Raw genomic sequence first — 18,832 nt, forward strand, 5'->3', positions numbered from 1 at the left:
ATAAAAGATTTATATCTCCCTTTCACGCTTCATATAGCTTCATGGCTGACTCCTAGTTAAAATGCCCATATATCCTACTTCTGGGTGTATGTATGTATGTGTATATATATATAATATGTATTATTACTTTCACTGTTTTACAGTATAAATCCCTTGCAGTAGCGATTATCTGCATTTTGTGTACTATAAAAAGGGCTAATTTTATTTTTTTAACCCCATTATGACAGGTGATACAAAAAAAAGCATGTGGATGCTACTAAACGTCTTAGGCCTGGTTCACACCTATGCATTTTGTAGTGCTTTTTGCAGAAACACACTACATTTAACAAGGCTTCCTATTGGACACTTCCACTTCTATGCTTTTTACAGCCGCTGCATATTTGGAAAGAGTCAAAAACTTTTTTCCAAAGGCAAAGCTGGGCTCTTTTTGTCAATACAAACTTAATGGAAAAGTATTTTGCTGCGGTTTGCTTTTTTTTTTTTTTTTTTTTTTTTTTATCTACCCAACAAATTGCCCAAAAAAAAAAAAAAAAAAAAAAAGCATATAAAATGCAAATGGCAGCAAAAAAGCATATGCAAAAACGCAAATCACACAAAAAGCACTGCAGAAATGGATCAAACTCAAACTGCATAGGTGTGAACCGAGCCTTATGCTGGCCATAAATGTATAGATTTTCGGACGAGAATACTCCTACGATAAAATCTTTGTGCATTCGCTGAATGAAAGAATGTCGTTTGAAAATTTCACTTGCTTTTAATATTAAGTTTAAAAATGAATGTCATTTCTGAACAAAAACTATATACATTGTCTGAAAATTTCTTTGACCAAGAAGTTCTTTTATGCTCCTTAGAATTTTCTTTTCACTTTGGTCTAATGCGAACGTCGATTTGGCCCTACTTATGAAATCAAACGAGCGTTCGCGTAAATTTTTTTTTTTACTGTCCAAAAATGCAGATTTTTCTATTTTGTTCTTACTGAAGAATACGCAGCGCTCGTTTACGCACGTGTGTGCGTAGGCACATTAGAATGAATAGGCTGCATTTTAGCTCATATAAAAAAAAGCTGTACTGAGCATTTTTAAGCTGCAGTGTGCAAGAGGCCTTATTAGTTACCACTGCATATAGATATTTAAGCATAAATTGCCTTTTTTTTAAACTTTACATATTATCTAAATTATATACCACACTTTAAGATTATCTGATTATCTGAAATAATCGTCCAACTAATCGATTATTAAAAAAAAAAAAAAACGTTAGTTGCAGCCCTACTTCATTCCATGATTTGGTTCAACAGCTTACTGAAGCACTGCCTCCCGCTGTCTCACCATAGCTACACCCTGTGAATTCAGTTACATTTGTATTTACTCTTACATGTTTATGATAGTCACATACGGCTCACCATTTGTGAAGAAAATCTGCAGTTTCCAATACTCTTCTTCGGTTAGGAATTTTAGGTCCTTTTGGCGCTCCTTTAATAAATCCTGTTTATCCAAAATCCATTGTAAACTGAAGAAAAACAAAGCTGCATTATATTTGGGATGTATATTCTGGCTAAATAAAAGCATTTATGCCTCACATTGTCACGTTAGCATTCTGCTTGCTTTTTAACTGCTCTTAAGGCAAGGGGGCACAGTTTACGGCCCCGTTCACACGGCTCCGTTTTGCCAATCCCCCGCTAAGCAGGCAGGTGACAGCTCCGTCTCCGTTCTGTGTGCAGAGATGGAGGTGTCAGATCCCCACTCTCCTCTAGGGGGGAATGGGATGAGAACGGACCATCCGCCTGTCAGTTCTCATTCGATCCGCCAGACGGATGGAAAATAGGGTTTCCATCCGTCTGGATTTGACAGACAGGATCGGATCTCAGTGGACATGTATCCGTTGACATCCGATGCCCCATAGAGATGCATGGGGCATCTATTCAGATCCGCCTGAAAAACTGACAGGTGGATCTGAAAGGTCCGCAAGTGTGAAAGGGGCCTAACACATTATTATTATTTCAGGTACTTATATAGCGCTGTCAATTTACGCAGCGCTTTACATATACATTACACATTCACATCAGTCCCTGCCCTAAAGGAGCTCACAATCTAAGGTCCCTAACTCACATTCATACATACACAGTAGGGCCAATTTTTTTTTTTTTTTTTAATATACAGGATCCAATTAACCTACCAGCATGTCTTTGGAGTGAGGGAGGAAACCGGAGTACCTGGAGGAAACCCACGCAGGCACAGGGAGAACATGCAAATTCCAGGCAGGTAGTGTCGTGGTTGGGATTCGAACCAGCGACCCTCTTGCTGCTAGGTGAAAGTGCTAACCACTACACCACTGTGTCGCCCCCATTGGGTTTTTAACAAGATTTTATTTGCCATATACACAAGATAAAAGATAAATTCCATGTGTTACAGAGCTTAGAGAGACACATTACACAGTCAAAGCATTAGAATATGTTAGCAAAAGATCGTTATGCAGGAGTACAGCATCACACAGCCAGAATAAGTCTAGCTGATTAAATACAGTGAATATAAAAAGTCTACACACCCCTGGTAAAATGTCAGGTTTCTGTGATGTAAAAAAATGAGACAAATGAGACAAAGATAAATAATTTCAGAACTTTTTCCACCTTTAATGTCACCTATAAACTGTACAACTCAATTGAAAAAAAAAAAAAAACAAATCTTTAAAGCAATCACATTCAAACTCATGATAAATAGGAGTCAGTACACACCTGCCATCATTTAAAGTGCCTCTGATTAACCCCTAATTAAATAAAGTTCAGCTGTTCTAGTAGGTCTTTCCTGACATTTTCTTAGTCGCATCCAACAGCAAAAGCCATGGTCCGCAGAGAGATTCCAAAGCATCAGAGGGATCTCATTGTTAAAAGGTATCAGTCAGGAGAAGGGTACATAAGAATTTCCAAGGCATTAGATATACCATGGAACACAGTGAAGACAGTCAACACCAAGTGGAGAAAATATGGCACAACACTGACATTACCAAGAACTGGACATCCCTCCAAAATTGATGAAAAGACGAGAAGAAAACTGGTCAGGGAGGCTGCCAAGAGGCCTACAGCAACATTAAAGGCAAGTACTGGCTGTGTGATACATGTGACAACAATCTCCCGGATTCTTCATATGTCTGGGCTATGGGGTTGAGTGGCAAGAAGCCTTTTCTTACAAGGAAAAACATCCAAGCCCGGCTAAATTTTCCAAAAACACATCTGAAGTCTAACAAAAGCATGTGGGAAAATTTGTTATGGTCTGATGAAACCAAGATTGAACTTTTAGGCCATAATTCCAAAAGATATATTTGGCGCAAAAACAACTCTGCACATCACCAAAAAAACAAAAAACAAAAACACCATACCTACAGTGAAGCATGGTAATGGCAGCTTCATGCTTTGGGGCTGTTGTTCTTCAGCTAGAACAAGGGCCTTAGGCTACATTCACACCTGAGCGTAGCGTTTTTCGCGCGTTTTTTACCGCGATTTTTGCGGCGTTTTTTACCGCGATTTTACCGCGATTTTTGCCGCGATTTTTGTGCAGGCGTTTTTAGATTGAATAGAGATCAATGGAAAACGCCTGTAATCTGCCCAAAAAGAAGCTCATGTACTTTTTTGAGCGTTGGGCGTTTTGTATACAGCTTCAAAACGCTCAGATGTGAACAGGGGCCATTGAAATGAATAGGATTTGTCTTGTTGGGCGTTTTGAGAGCTGATCCTAGAGCAGAAAAACGCCCCAAAAACGCCCCAAAACGCCTACATGTGAACGGAGCCTTAGTCAAGGTAGAGGGAATTATAAACAGTTCCAAATACCTGTCAATATTGGCACAAAACTTTCAGGCTTCTGCTAGAAAGCTGAACATGAAAAGGAACTTCATCTTTCAGCATGACAACGACCCAAAGCATACATCCAAATCAACAAAGGAATGGCTTCACCAGAAGACTAAAGTTTTGGAATGGCCCAGCCAGAGCCCAGACCTGAATCTGATTGAAAATCTGTGGGGTGATCTGAAGAGGGCTGTGCACAGGAGAAGCCCTCACAATCTGACAGATTTGGAGTGGAGTGTTTTTGAAAAGAAGAGTGGGCAAATATTGTCAAGATGTGCCATGCTGTTAGACTCATCTCCAAAAAGACTGAGTGCGGTAATTAGTCCAGGGTCTATTGTGAACATAACACATTGGGGTTAATCTACTAAAACTGGAGAGTGCAAAATCTGGTGCAGCTGTGCATGGTAACCAATCAGTTTCTAACTTCAGCTTGATCAATAAAGCTTTTGACAAAAAACAAAAAAAAAACTGGAAGCTGATTGGTTTCTATGCAGAGCTAGAGCAGATTTTGCACTCTCCGGTTTTAGTAAATCTACCCTATTGACTACCCTAGGCCAGTGGTGTTCAACTCATGATATAAAGGGGACCTCAAGTGTGGTCCCTGACATCACTAAATGGCCATATGATTCAGTGAATGTAGTGCTACAGAAAGCATTCAAAGACTGTAGACATGCAATGGCAGATAGTCAAAGGCTACAGACATGCTACAAGAGATGGTCAGAGACATGTTAAAAGAGGTGGAAAGAGACTGCAAAAATGCTATAGGGTTGGTGGAGACTGGGGGGAACATGCGTTAGGAAACACACTGGACACACAGTATACAAGAATGCAGATCACTGTTGCTACAGGGCAATAAGGAAACACAAACTGCTGCCTGCAGGGGTCCTTAGGGCAAAAAAAAAAAAGTGCCAAAGGGGCCACAGGCTGGGTATCTACGTCTTAGGCCTTATGTTGCACAAAACATTCACTGCAACTGTGCTCAGCTCATTCCTTTCCAAGTTCTAAAACCATTTAATACTTGTCTCCATCATCCTAATTTTCAGGTAAATCTTCTCCTCTATTATTCAAGCCATAGTTGTGATTGAGGCTGGAACTCCGCTTTAACCACTTTAAGACCTGGCTTTTTGTGACACTTTGTTTTCAAGTTTCTACCAATTGTTTACAAGTTTAAATTGTTTTTTCTTAGAAAATTACTTACAGTGAGGGGAAAAAAGTATTTGATCCCCTGCTGATTTTGTACATTTGCCCACCGGCAAATACATAATCAGTCTATAATTTTAAAGGTAGGTTGATTTTAAACAGAGAGAGAGAGAGAGAGAGAGAGAGAGAGAGAGAGAGAGAGAAAAACACAACAAAAATATTGAGAAAAACATAAAAAAAAAAAAAAAAAAAAAGTTATACAATTTGATTTGCATTTTAATGTGTGACATATTTGATCCCCTATCAATCAGCTCCCAGGTGTGTTCTATACAGGTAATGAGCCGAGATTAGGAACACTCTCCTACAGGGAGTGCTCCTAATCTCAGCTTGTTACCTGTATAAAAAACACCTGTCCACAGAAGCAATCAATCAGATTCCAATCTCTCCATCATGGCCAAGACCAAAAAGCGCTCTCCAAGAATGTCAGGGATGAGATTGTAGACCTACACAAGGCTGGAATGGGTTACAAGACCATCACCAAGCAGCTTGGGGAGAGGGTGACACCAGTTGGTGCTATTATTTGCAAATGGAAGAAACACAAAATAACCGTCAATCTCCCTCAGTCTGGGGTTCCATGCAAGATCTCAGCTTGTGGAGTTTCTATGATCATGAGAACGGTGAGGAATCAGCCCAGAACTACACGGGAGAATCTTGTCAATGATCTCAAGGCAGCTGGGACCATAGTCACCAAGAAAATAATTGGTAACACAATACACCATGAAGGACTGAAATCCTGCAACTCCCGGAAAGGTCCCCCTGCTCAAAAAAAGCACATGTACAGGCCCGTCTAAAGTTTGCTAATGAACATCTGAATGATACAGAGGAAAACTGGGTGAAAGTGTTGTGGTCAAATGAGGTCAAAAATCTAGCTCTTTGTCATCAACTCAATTTGCAGTGTTTGGAGGAGGTGGAATGCTGCCTATGACCTCAAGAACACCATTCAACATAGAGGTGGAAATATGTTTTGGGCGTGTTTATCTGCTAAGGGGACCGGACAACTTCACCGCATCAAAGGGACGATGGACAGGGCCATGTACCGTCAAATCTTGGGTGATAACCTCCTTCCCTCAGCCAGGGCATAGAAAATGGTTCATGGATGGGTATTCCAGCATGACAATGACCCAAAACACACGGCCAAGGCAACAAAGGAGTGGCACAAGAAGAAGCACATTAGGGTGCTGGAGTGGCCTAGCCAGTCTCCAGACCTTAATCCCATAGAAAATATGTGGAGGGAGCTGAAGGTTCGAGTTACCAAACGTCAGCCTCAAAAACGTAATGACTTGGAGAGGAACTGCAAGGAGGAGGAGTGGGACAAAATCCCTCCTGAGATGTGTGCAAACCTCGTGGCCAACTACTAAAAATGTCTGACCTTTGTGATTGCAAACAGGAGTTTTGCTGCAAGTACTAAGTCATACTTTGCGAAGGGGTCAAATACTTATTTAATTTATTAAAATGCGAATCAATTTATAACTTTTTTCAAATATGTTTTTCTGGATATTTTTGTTGTTATTCTGTCTCTCATTGTTATAATAAAAACTTACCTTTAAAAATATGGACTGATCGTCATTGGGCAAAGTACAAAATCAGCAGGGGGATCAAAAACTTTTTTCCCCTCACTGTATAACCCCCAAACCTTGCACATTTTATTTTTTTCAGTGGAGACCCTAGGGAAAAAACAGCGGCCGTTTTTTATGTAACGCGGTATTTGCGCAGCAGTTTTGCAAATGTAATTTTTGCAAAAAATACACTTTCATGCAAAAAAAAAAATAAAAAAATATATACACCAATTTTTTTATCAAATGTGAAAAATTATGTTACGCCAGGTTAAGAGATACCCAACATATCACACTTTAAAATTGCGCACGTTCGTGGAATGGCGACAAACTAAGGGACTTAAAAATCTCCATAGGCGACGCTTTATAAACGCCTTTAAAGGTTACCTGTTTAGTGTTACAGAGCAGGTCCAATGCTAGAATTATTGCTCTCGGTGATACCTCAAAGTGTGGTTGCGAATACCGTTTATATATGCGTGCGCAACTGGTTCTGCTCGGAACGATCTCATGAGAAAGCTAGCCGCCAGCTGTAAAAAACGATACCAGGATAATGGCTGATAGCTTCAGCCATAATTCCGGTAAACCACTTCAAAGCAGCAACTTACATATACGTATTGCAGTCTTGAAGTGGTTAAAATGCATACTTTAGGACTGACGATTACTTAAAGTCAAAATTTACCCATAACAAAATGTTCTTTAAAGTTCATCTTTCATAACATGTTACACCTGTATCCAGGATGTAACGTGTAAAATTTTACTAAACGAGCAGCCCCTGCACCACACTGAGCCCCCATTGTGACAGTGGGCCAGGGATCTTCTCTCCACACCCGCCGTCAATTTTTTTTTAAAAACCACTCTGAATAGGAGAACTACAACTACTGTCAGCCATTGCGGCTGACGGCTTGTAGTTCTCAAACTACCAGGGCACTATGGAGTGCTCTAGGTAGTTCACTGATCCTTTATGTAATTCACTAACTGCCTGCCCATACAAGGTACAGGCTGGCAGCTACACTGACAGTCTGCAGGAGCCTTGCATTGAACCCACAATCTGCTGATCGTGGGTGCATAGCTTTACACACGCCTTAAAAAAAATATGCTTTTTTTTTACCTGCAAAAAGTGTGCATTTATGTGGACTTAGCCTTTAACAAAATACCATACATTACACATTAAAAATTATGCTACCAAAATTAGTGTGTGCTGTAAACTGCCTCTAGCATTGCTCCAGTTTCTTCTTGGCCAAGGCTGCCATTTTGCTGAAGCCCACAGTAGTCACTTTCTTATTAAAAACACTCCCCCTCTCCTTAGTCCCAATAATTATAGGTCACTTCCTGCAATTAAAGTGTGTGCATTTGTGTGCCTTGATTGTATCTTGGCTCAACTAGTGGGGAAGACTACAGAAGCTTTACAGTGCTGAAGGTCATAGTGCTGCTGAGGGAGAAAGCAGAGAATATCAGGGAGATAAGACAAGACACTATCCTTATAGGGCAGACTTCACATTATGCAATTTTCTTTTCTTCAACCATGGGTTAAAAGAAAGAAAATTGCTTGATTCCCCCATCAACAAAGGCAGCTGTGATGGAGGAATTCCTCCTGCAGCGTTATGTTTTGCCGACAGAATACAGCGATCACTGCAGGTGTAAAAAACCCGACAAGCTTGTTTTACTAAAGCTGACCAATGGATTGACTTTAGTACCAGCAGGCTGCAGATAGATGGATCAAAATTCATCCAGTTCCTGCTGAACCTTCCAAATGATGGAACATCTATGGCTGGCCTAAGTTTAACTCTCTTGTGTCTACCTGTCAGCAGAGTACATCTCCAGTATTACTACCCGTTTTCTTTTCTCTATGCCACATGTGTCAAGCACAAGGGGCCTGCAGGCTGAATCTGGCCCTCACACCTCTCCTCCAGCTGCGGCACTCCCTCGTCTCCACCTTGTCTCAGCAGTAGAGAGGACAACAGAACTCCTCCACCAGATTCTGCTCTTCTCTAGGCAGCCGCAGAGAGATTTGTCTCAGTCCCCTCCTGTCTCAGCAGTTGGCAGCAGAGAGGAAGACAGAATTTCTACAGGTCCTGCACTTTTCTGTGAACCTGCAGCACATCCTCATCTCCACGTCCCCTGGTGTCAGCAGTTAGCAGACTCCAGCCCTTCTCTGATCCTCCTTCAGACCCCGTAAGGGGGGTACAAAGTGCTGTAAGGGAGGCTGGGGGAGGGACTGTCATCTGAGTATTGTCATCTGATGTAAGGCATGGTGGGGTGATCTGGACATCTAGTCTTGCAGATACAACCAGCCCTCTGAGGGCAACCATATTGCTGATGCAGCTTTCTTTGAAATTGAGTTTGACACCTCTGCTCTATCCCTAATCTGTGCACAGTCGGAGGGGAATTTATTAAAACTGGAGCACACAGAATCTCGTGCAACTGTGCTTAGTAACTTCTAGGTTTTACTGTCAAAGCTTAATTAAGAAAACTAAAGTTAGACATGGATAATTATGCACAGCTACTCCAAATTCTGTTTTCTCCAGTTTTAGTAAATCCACCCTTCGGAGGCAGTTCTGTTGCTTCCGCCCCCCCTTAGCAGCAGTAACTCGAGGCTGTCAGTTGATCGGCCTCTAATGACTCACTTTACTTTTAGTGCACACAAACATATCAACTACTTGCCGACCTCTTATCGCATATATACTGTGGCAGTGTGGCTCTCGCAGGCAAACCGACGTAGGTATACGTCAGTCGCCTGGTGGCAGCTAGGTGGCGGCACGCTCCCGATCGTCAGTGGGGAAGCCAATGCAGCGGGCAGGCGGCTCTGATGTCCACCTGACACCAGCGATCCTTCCCCGCTGAGAGAGGACGGTCGGCTGTTGTAAAAACAGCCGACCATCCTTCTCCCTGGGATGATCATAGAGCTCATGTGATCCCGCTATATAGGATCACATGTCTCTATGGTCATTTCAGAAGCCACACCCCCCACAGTTCGAATCACTCCCCTAGGCTCACATTTAACCCCTTGATCACCCACAGGGTTAACCCTTTCCCTGCCAAAGGCATTATTGCAGTAACAGTGCATATTTTTAGTACTTATTACTGTAGTAACGTCACTGGTACCCCCAAAAGTGTCAAAAATGTCAGTTAGGGGTCCGATCTGTTCGCTGCAGTGTCGCAGTCCCGCAAAAAAAAAAAAACAACGCAGATCGCCGCCATTACTAGTAAAAATAAGTAAATAAATAAAAATGACAAATCTTTCCCGTAGTTAGTAGACGCAATAACTTTTGCGCAAACCAATCAAAATACACTTATTGCGATTTTTTTTTTACCAAAAATATGGGAGCAGGAAACAAATTGGCCTAAAATGTTAAAAAAATTTAGATTTTTTAATTTTTATTTTTTTGGGAATGTTATATAGCAGAATGTGAAAAATATTGGGTTCTTTTTTTTTTTTTTTTCAAAATTGTCGATATTTTATTGTTTATAGCACAAAAAATAAAAAAAATAAAATTGCAGAGGTGATCAAATACCACCAAAAGAAAGCTCTATTTGTGGGAAAAAAAGGACGTAAAATTCTTCCGGTCCTAAAGTGGTTAAGCAACCAAATTCTTTGGTAAAATAGAAAAGAGTAGGTTGTATAAAACAGGGTTTAACAAATTTGCTTTGAATTTAGGTGACAGCTAAAACAGTTAGGAGCCAGTTTTAACTAACAAAAGTTACATGTGGAACATGTAACATATTCCCGACTTTGAACTTATCCTTTAACCCTTTCACAGACAGAGCTGTTTTTGCGTTTTTTTGCCCACATTTAAAAAAAATCATTTTAGGCCTGAAGATTATATAAAACCCCTAAACATATATTTTCTGAAAGCAGACACCCTAGAGAATGAAATAGTGGTAGTTTCAATTTTTTTTTTCACTTGATATTACCGCAAAGCTCTAGGAAACATACTTCAGTAAAAAAAAAAAAAAAAGTTAATTTTAGGTGGCACAAAACAAATTACCACATCTTTTTGGTAAAATATAAAAGCAGAGGTTGCAACGAGTAAATAGATACCCAATATGTCAAACCTTAAACATGTCAGAACCCTATATTTTCCATATAGGTCATCAGTTTAGTGTTATAAAGGAGGTCCGGTGCTAGAATTATTGCTCTCGTTCCAGCGTGCGTAGCGATATGAAACCTGAGTATCGCAATTGACTATTTTAGGTATAGGCACCCTGCGCGTTTACATTTGTACGTGTGCATATGCGAGGGTCCGCATTTTTTTAAAAAAATTTTTGGGGGGGGATTTTATGTGCTTGGATGCAACTCATTTTTTTTTTTTTTATTGTAGAAAAAACAGTTTTTGCCATCCCCTATGTGATATTTTTGGGTGACAGGTTTTCTTTAATGAGACATGCAGTGAATGATGAATGGCCCTAGAACTCACTCTGAAGGGTTTGGTGATACCTAATATTGTATGTCCTAATTTTTGTATGCATGTGCACCCAATTCTTGCGCTTTTGAGTTTGTATGCAGCATGTGTACATGGGGGCAGGGAACTTCTAATGTTTTTTTTCTTTTACTTAACTTTATTGCTTACAGAAAGGGCCAAAGCGACAAGAGATTGACAACTCTGAAGCTGTAAGTGATCATTACTGCACACGTAGAAGTAATTAAGTGGCTTTTCAGCCTCCCAAATCATTTATACAAACAAGCTTACAGCTCAATGTAAAAGGTACTATAGTCTCAGTTTACATGTTGGGGTTGCTGTTATTGTAATCCTTACACTGCTGGCAGTGAAAAGGTTGGGAAAACTTTATACAATAAGGCAAGAAACTAAACATACCGAAGTTAGATTTGGGGTTTACATACACTTTAAACTATTGCACACATTCTGCCAAAACTGTCAGAACACATTTCATCACAAGTAAAAGGATTAAACAGTTATAATCCAAAGTGGCATCTGGGAAGGAGGGGGTGGGGAGTCGCCATTCTGAAAATGCTCGCTGCCACGATACCAATAGTTTTAACAGTGTAAGCAATGACACAGGTCAGGCAGTTCTGACTTCGCTTGCTGGATGCTTGTTCTGTTGTACTGCCAGAGACAGTCAATAAACTAGCATTTTAATGGAAAAGTCAGCACCGTCAGCCTACCCCTTGATTTGTTTTTCTGCATCCTTGCATGATTCTTGTTTGATAGGTTTGTGGTGCCATTAACAATGAATGACACCACTTGCGCCACACATGGTTTTCAACCTTTATGTATTGTGCACGAGATCATGTGATTCTGTGCAACAATAGTGTGAATGCAAGCTTAGTGATTGTCAAAGGAATCTGACTGAAAAAGTAAACAAATGGAGCCACCACATCAAATGGTGGCCATACATGCTTCGATATCATCTGATCGATGTGCGATTTGATCGAAACAGCAAACAGTTGAACAGGCTAACGTCTCCTCCGACTAATTAGGATTGTATTTATAGGTGGAAAATGATTAGTCATTCTGCATCGATCGGCAGCACTGAGATGCTCTGGTCATGAATTTGATTGTATTTCTATCAGATGAGACTGCATGGTGGAGACATGGATAACAGACAATCATATTTTCCAACTATCAATCCAAAGGCAATTCTCCGAGTGTGCCATGTCAGTGGAAAGGGTTGCATGCTATAGATCGCTTTATCCCATTGGAGAAACTGATCAGGGAAAAGATATCACCACCAAGGACTGAAAAGCTGCTATATTTGTTTGTTCTGGGGGGGGGGGGGGGGGGGAATACACTGTAAGAGCCGGTTCACACTGCCGCGCCCTCTAAGTCACCTCATAAGGGGTGACTTGTTAGCGCGACTTCAGCACGACTTGTATGATAGACGACATTGTACGAATTTGTATTTGGCCAATCAGAATATGATGGTTCTGGGTCATGCTCAATCATACAAAAAAAAAAGTTCTTAAAAATTGTCGTTTTTGATGAGAGCCAATTATTGAAAAAAAAAAAAAAATTAGATTTCTTTGGATTTAGTGTCTGGGGGGTCTAAAAAGTGTACCTGTGAAGTTTCAGCTCTGTAGCATGTCCAGAACCAGAAAAAAAAGATAATTTTTCTTATAATTATTAGAGCAGGGTAGTGGCTCCTCTCCACCTGGGCGTTTTCTTGCAGGCATTTATCGGGCTGAAACTTCACAGGTACACTTTTTAGACCCCCCAGACACTAAATCCAAAAAAAGTCATGCCTGCCTCCAAAAATGCCCGATAAATGTCTGCAAGAAAAACGCCCAGGTGGAGAGAAGCCATATGCCTGTGCTACTAAAAATTATAAGAAAAATTATCTTTTTTTCTGGTTCAGGACCATTTTAATGGAAAGCCGGATCACAAGTCGCTTCAAATAAGATAAGGAGGCGACTCCCATTGAAGTCTATGGGACAAGTCAGATACAAGTCGCCTCAAAGTAGTACAGGACCCTTTTCAGAAGTTGGAGCGACTTCAGTAGTGCCAATTAAGACGGCACTCATTGATTAACATTGCTTTTGTTATGTCAAGCGACTTGGGGCGACTTGAGGGCACACAAGTCGCCTCACAAGTCACGGCAGTGTGAATGGACTCTAAAGCCTGGTACACAGTAGAAGTTTTTTTTTTTTTGGTTCTTGTTTTTTTCAGTTTAACCCAGCGGGCTGAACAGAAAAAAAAACAGAGACTGCAATACTAACACATCCAATGTTAGTGCAGCGATCTCCCCCCGCTGTGCCTCTGTGTTCTCGCAGGGGGACTGCCCCCACAACACAATGATCAGCACTGGCAGCCATTACAGCAGCTACAAGCGCTGATTGGATGAGGGTTGGATGCTGGTTTTCCAGCATGCCCATTCAACAGAAACCATTTGTGAGGCTTTCAAAAAACAAATAGCTGTACATAGGGGTGAAAGTCAACTCGTTCCTTCTGAATCGGACAATTTACTTAAGGCTAGAGTATACATTTATAAAACAGAGGTAATTTACCTCAATTCAGTCCTCGGCAGTCCTCAGAGAAAAATCATCTCCTCTGACGCCCTGTTTACGAAGCCAAGAACTTTTGCTCCCAGAAGGAGGAGAGGAGATATTTTTCCTCTGAGAACGGCTGAGATCTTTGTAGAAGGGAGAAGGCTACCTGTGATCTTGGGAAATTACAGTGCAGCTTAGTTTAAAAAGTGAAACCAAATTTAGACTGTTTTACATGAAAATAATAAGCACTGGCATTTTTTGCAACGCAGTTTTTTTTTTTAATGAGCCCTTTTATATCCCACATTGTGGTATTTTTTTAATGTACATTTTAGCGCTATTATTAATGTACATTTTTCTGGGGTTTTTTTTTTTTTTTTTTTTTAGCAGATTTTGACGCTTTTGTAAACATTTTGCTGTTTTAGCATGCATTTTGGTGTGGTTTGTGATGCACATTTTGGCACTCCTTTAAACTAGTATTTTTCTGCTTTTTTTTAACATGCATTTTGGTGCATTATTTTATGTGCATTTTGGAAAAATACGCATCTGCTAGCCACTTTTGGGGTGCCATTAACAATTGTGCATGCATTTTCAGAACGCACACAAAAAACATGCTAAAAAAGCGCCAAAACGCATATAAAAATGTATTTTAAAAGACACCCCAAAATCTTTTGAAAGAAGTGCCGAAATGTGCATTAAACTGCACCAAGATGAGCATTCATAAAAACATCAAAATGCCAGCTTTAACCTTTTTTGGCATAGAGCATTGTGCGTTTTTTCAAGTCAAACGCACAGATTTACCAGCACACCACAGATCATCAAATAAGCCCCGGTTCACACTTATGCGATGCGGGAAGGCTGCGAATTCGCAGCCTGTTCCCGCATCGCACACGCACCCCTGGCAGTTCACACTGCCATATGCGATACGCTGGGGGTGTCAATGTAATCTTAACGACACCCCCAGTTTGATCGCATATCACAGTGCGATCGTGCAGTTCGCACAGGATCAGATCGCACAAGTGTGGACCGCTGTGCGATCCGATCCTGATGCGGCTTCCAAAAAGGGTCCCTGGGCGTGTTTGGTGCGGCTGCGGTGCGAATTTAGCCATACAAAGTGTGAACCGGGGCTAAATCTTTATTGAAGAATGATCACATCACAAGAGACGTAGTACAACGTTTCGGAGCCGCGCAGGACCATTTTGTCAGGCATGTGACATCACATCCTGATGAAGGGGTCCTGCGCAGCTCCGAAACGTTCCACTATTTCTCCTGTGATGTGATCATTCTTCAATAAAAGTTTTGGACATTATTCAATGATCCATGGTGTGCTGGCAAATATGTGCATTTGATTTGTGATGTCTCCCATCCCAGCTGGTTGTTGCTGCAGCACCTGTTAGCCTTATCAAGGAAAGTGTGCAATGGGAATATTGGTGCACTTTCAGCGCAAGTTTGTAGCGCATTTGACAAATGACAAAATGTGCAGCAAAAACGCATTCCTGCTAACCCCATTAACAAATGGCACCAAAAAGTGTGCCGTGTATTTTCACAAGTTTTAGTGCAACTTAGAATCGCTCCTAAAATTGAGCAATTCTGCCATGCGCATGTGAATGGGGCTTAAAGGACAATACAGTAGAATATACACTCACAGGCCACTTTATTAGGCACACTTGCTAGTACCGGGTTGGACCCCCTTTTGCCTTCAGAACTGCCTTAATTCTTCGTATCATAAATTCAACAAGGTGTTGGAAACATTCCTCAGAGATTTTGGTCCATATTGACATGATAGTTTTACGCAGTTGCTGCAGATTTTTCAGCTGCACATCTACGGTGCCAATTTCCCATTCCACCACTTCCCACATCAGTAAGTTGAGCTTGGAAATTTTTTTTATTTTTTTTATGTGCGTTGCCTGTCCAATGTTCCTTGCTGCAGTGCAGAAACCACTTGTTTGTATATCCCAAAGGTACTCTATTGGATTGAGATCTGGTGACTGTGGAAGCCACTGGAGTACAGTGACCTCATTGTCATGATCAGGAAACCAGTGGTGAGATGATTTGAGCTTTGTGACATGGTGCATTATCCTGCTGGAAGGAGCCATCAGAAGATGGGTACACTGTAGTCATAAAGAGATGGACATGGTCAGCAACAATACTCGGGTAGGCCGTGCCGTTTAAACAATGCTCAATTGGTACTAAAGGGCCCAAAGTGTGCCAAGAGAATATCCCCCACACTATTACACCACCAGCCTGAACTGTTGATACAAGGCAGGATGGATCCATGCTTTCATGTTGTTTATGCCAAATTCTGACCCCGACATCTGAATGTCACACCTGAAATTGAGACTCATCAGACCAGGCAACGCTTTTCAAATCTTCTATTGTCCAATTTTGGTGGCCTGTGCGAATTGTAGAGCTGCACGATTCTGGATAAAATGAGAATCACAATTTTTTTTCCTAGAATAAAGATCATGATTCTCGGTATAAGATCTTTCTTTCACATCATACAAGAAAAAATTGGGCTAACTTTACAGTTTTGTTTTTTTTAATTTATTGAAGTGTTTTTTTTCCCATAAAATTGTGTTTGAAAGACAGCTGCGCAAATACAGTGTGACATAAAAACGACCGCCATTTTATTCTCTAGGGTCTCTGTAAAAATATATACATAATGTTTGGGGGTTCCAAGTAATTTTCTAGCAAAAAATACTGTTAATATGTAAACAAGTGGCAGAAAAAAGGCTTAGTCTTTAAAGCGTAACTCCACTTTTGTTGAGAAAAAAAAAAATATTCCCCTCTGGGTGATCTCTGTATATTACAAGGATTATAACAAACTTTGTTTCAGATTCCTACCTTTTGTTATTCTGAAGAAATCATCGTTTGTTCCTCTGTGCTGAATGGGTCTAATGGGAGTGGTTTCATAATTATCTATCAGCTGTGCAGCTGCAGGGCTCTAATGAGGAAAGCTGCTGGGCCTGAATCCCTTTAGATGTGTTCCTATTGGGAGAATCTCACCAAAAATTACATTTTTGTTGCAGGGGATGCCAGAAATCTGATTTGTATCTTAGGCAGACTTCTGGAAAAATTGGTGAACCAATCACACAAGCAGGAAATGATGTTTCTGGGGTGTGGTCAGTACACATTCTGTGTACAGAACAGCTACAGGCAGCCATATTGCATTTTCAGAAAATTACAACAGCTGCAGAGTGAAAAGGAAATGTAATGTTTAATAACATTCAATTACAATATGATTTGTGTCGCAATTGAATACGCTATATTTTTTCTTTATTTGCAATGTTTTCCCCCCACAAAAGTGGAGTTACCCTTTAAGTGGTTAAACCACCCTTTTTCAACCAGGGTGTCTTTGCAAAATGGCTAAAAAATGCCCTAAGTCCCTAAAAATTGTATATAAGCCAGCAGTTGACTCAAGTCTACTTTTTTGTTACTCAAAGCCACAGGTTTCATTGTGCAGCATTACAACCTTGGGTGATGTGCAGGCCAGCCGCCAGTGTCCTAACAACAACTGATGTCATCGGTTGATAGGAAGGACATAAGCCCCCCTCCCCCTCTCTGTCAGTATTGTGGTCATGTTAGCTGTGAGGGGGAGAGAGAAAATGAGGAAGAAATTCTGGAATACAAGAACATAAATCACCTCCAATGTTGGGTGTCCTACATGTATGGAACTTGTTGAATGAAGTGCCTCGAGATTGTGCAGAATTTTAAAGGGTGCCTTGACTGGAAAAAGCCTGAGAAACACTGGGTTAAACTGACCTCATTTACAGAATGAAGTTCATCCCTTTGTTCTCTAAGGCTGCATTCACACTTGAGCGTAGCGTTTTTACCGCGATTTTTACCGCGATTTTACCGCGATTTTTTCAGGCGTTTTTCATTGACATCTATCAAAAACGCTGGTAATCAGCCCAAAAAGAAGCTCATGTACATTTTTCAGCTACAGGCGTTTTGCAAAACGCTCAGATGTGAACAGGGGTCATTTAAATGAATGGGGTTTTACTTGTTGGGCGTTTTGGAAGCGTTTCTTTTGAGCGTTTTTGGAGCTGAAAACGCCCAGGTGTGAATGGAGCCTAAAAGAACAGAAGATAAAAAGAAACACTGTATCTCTCTTTTGCATGTCGTTGATAAACACTGCCAGCTGCTTTTTTTTTTTTTTTTTTGACAGCTATTAGCACTTGTTACATGAATCGTGGAAATGCCAAATTAAGATCGTGCTGAGGGGTTAAATCCAGACTGCGGTTTTTTACAGATTAATCGTGCAGCTGTAGTGAATTGTAGCCTGAGTTTCCTGTTCTTAGCTGACAGGAGTGGCACCCAATGTGGTCTTCTGCTGCTGTAGCCTATCTGCTTCAAGGTTCGATGGGTTGTGTGTTCAGAGATGGTATTCTGCATACTTTTGTTATAACGAGTGGTTATTTGAGCTACTGCTGCCTATCAAAAGCATTCTCCTCTGAAAAAAAATTCTCCTCTGACATCACCAAGGCATTTTATTCCACACAACTGCCACTCACTGGATATTTTTCTCTTTTTTCTGTAAACCCTAGAGATGGTTGCAAGTGAAAATCCCAGTAGATTTTAAAATACTCAGCAGTCCGTCTGGCACCAACAACTGTGCTACGTTCAAAGTCACTAATGCCCCGTACAAACGTGCAGACTTTTGTCTGCAGATTTACCTTTCCTATGTAGTGCAAGGGCCTGGCAGATTGCATACAAACTGAAAGTGTTTAGGTTTGACCTCATATTATATGGTTTTGCTAAGTCTGCAGATAATCTGCACGTGTGTATGGGACATTAATCTCCTTTCTTCCTCATTCTGATGCTCGTTTTGAACTTTAGCAAGTTGTCTTCACCACATCTAGATGTCTAAACGCATTGAGTTGCTGTCCTGGGATTGGCGAATTAGCAATTTGTGTTACCAAGTAACCCTGCTGGTGCTAATAAAGTAAGAAATAAGTCTTCTTCCTTCTCACAGCAGCTTCTCTTTTTACAGAGATGGCCAGTGAGAGCAGATCTCACCTTCATAAACCGGCTATTTCTGTAAGGCTGGGTTCACACACATGCAAACTGGATGCGGGTTCCCCAATTTGCATGACAGGGGAGTGTGTCTGAATCGGATCACACAGGTCCGGGGCAGGCTACGGTCCACATTCAAGGGTGCGAATTTAGGCAAAAATTTGGACCTGAACCAGTAAACGGAGACGCACCGGACTCCAGGCACGAACTTGCTGAAACATATGTGTGAACCCGGCCTAAAAGTGAATTACAGAAGGCTGTGTCCTGTGATGAGAAGTGAACGTGTTCTCC

At 41.0% G+C, this 18,832-nt stretch overlaps 1 protein-coding gene across 1 annotated transcript in view; it reads right to left on the bottom strand.

Annotated features, from left to right (window-relative positions):
- CCNC (cyclin C) overlaps window positions 1-18,832 on the bottom strand; it is a 47,267-nt gene that overhangs the window by 27,740 nt on the left and 695 nt on the right. The window contains exon 2 of the mRNA XM_082250248.1: window positions 1,400-1,506. Coding sequence (XP_082106374.1) covers window positions 1,400-1,506 — 107 coding nt within the window. The remainder of the gene's footprint in view (window positions 1-1,399; window positions 1,507-18,832) is intronic.

This window comes from Pelophylax lessonae, assembly GCF_965119305.1.
Source record: "Pelophylax lessonae genome assembly, chromosome: 3".
NCBI classification, from domain to species: domain Eukaryota; kingdom Metazoa; phylum Chordata; class Amphibia; order Anura; family Ranidae; genus Pelophylax; species Pelophylax lessonae.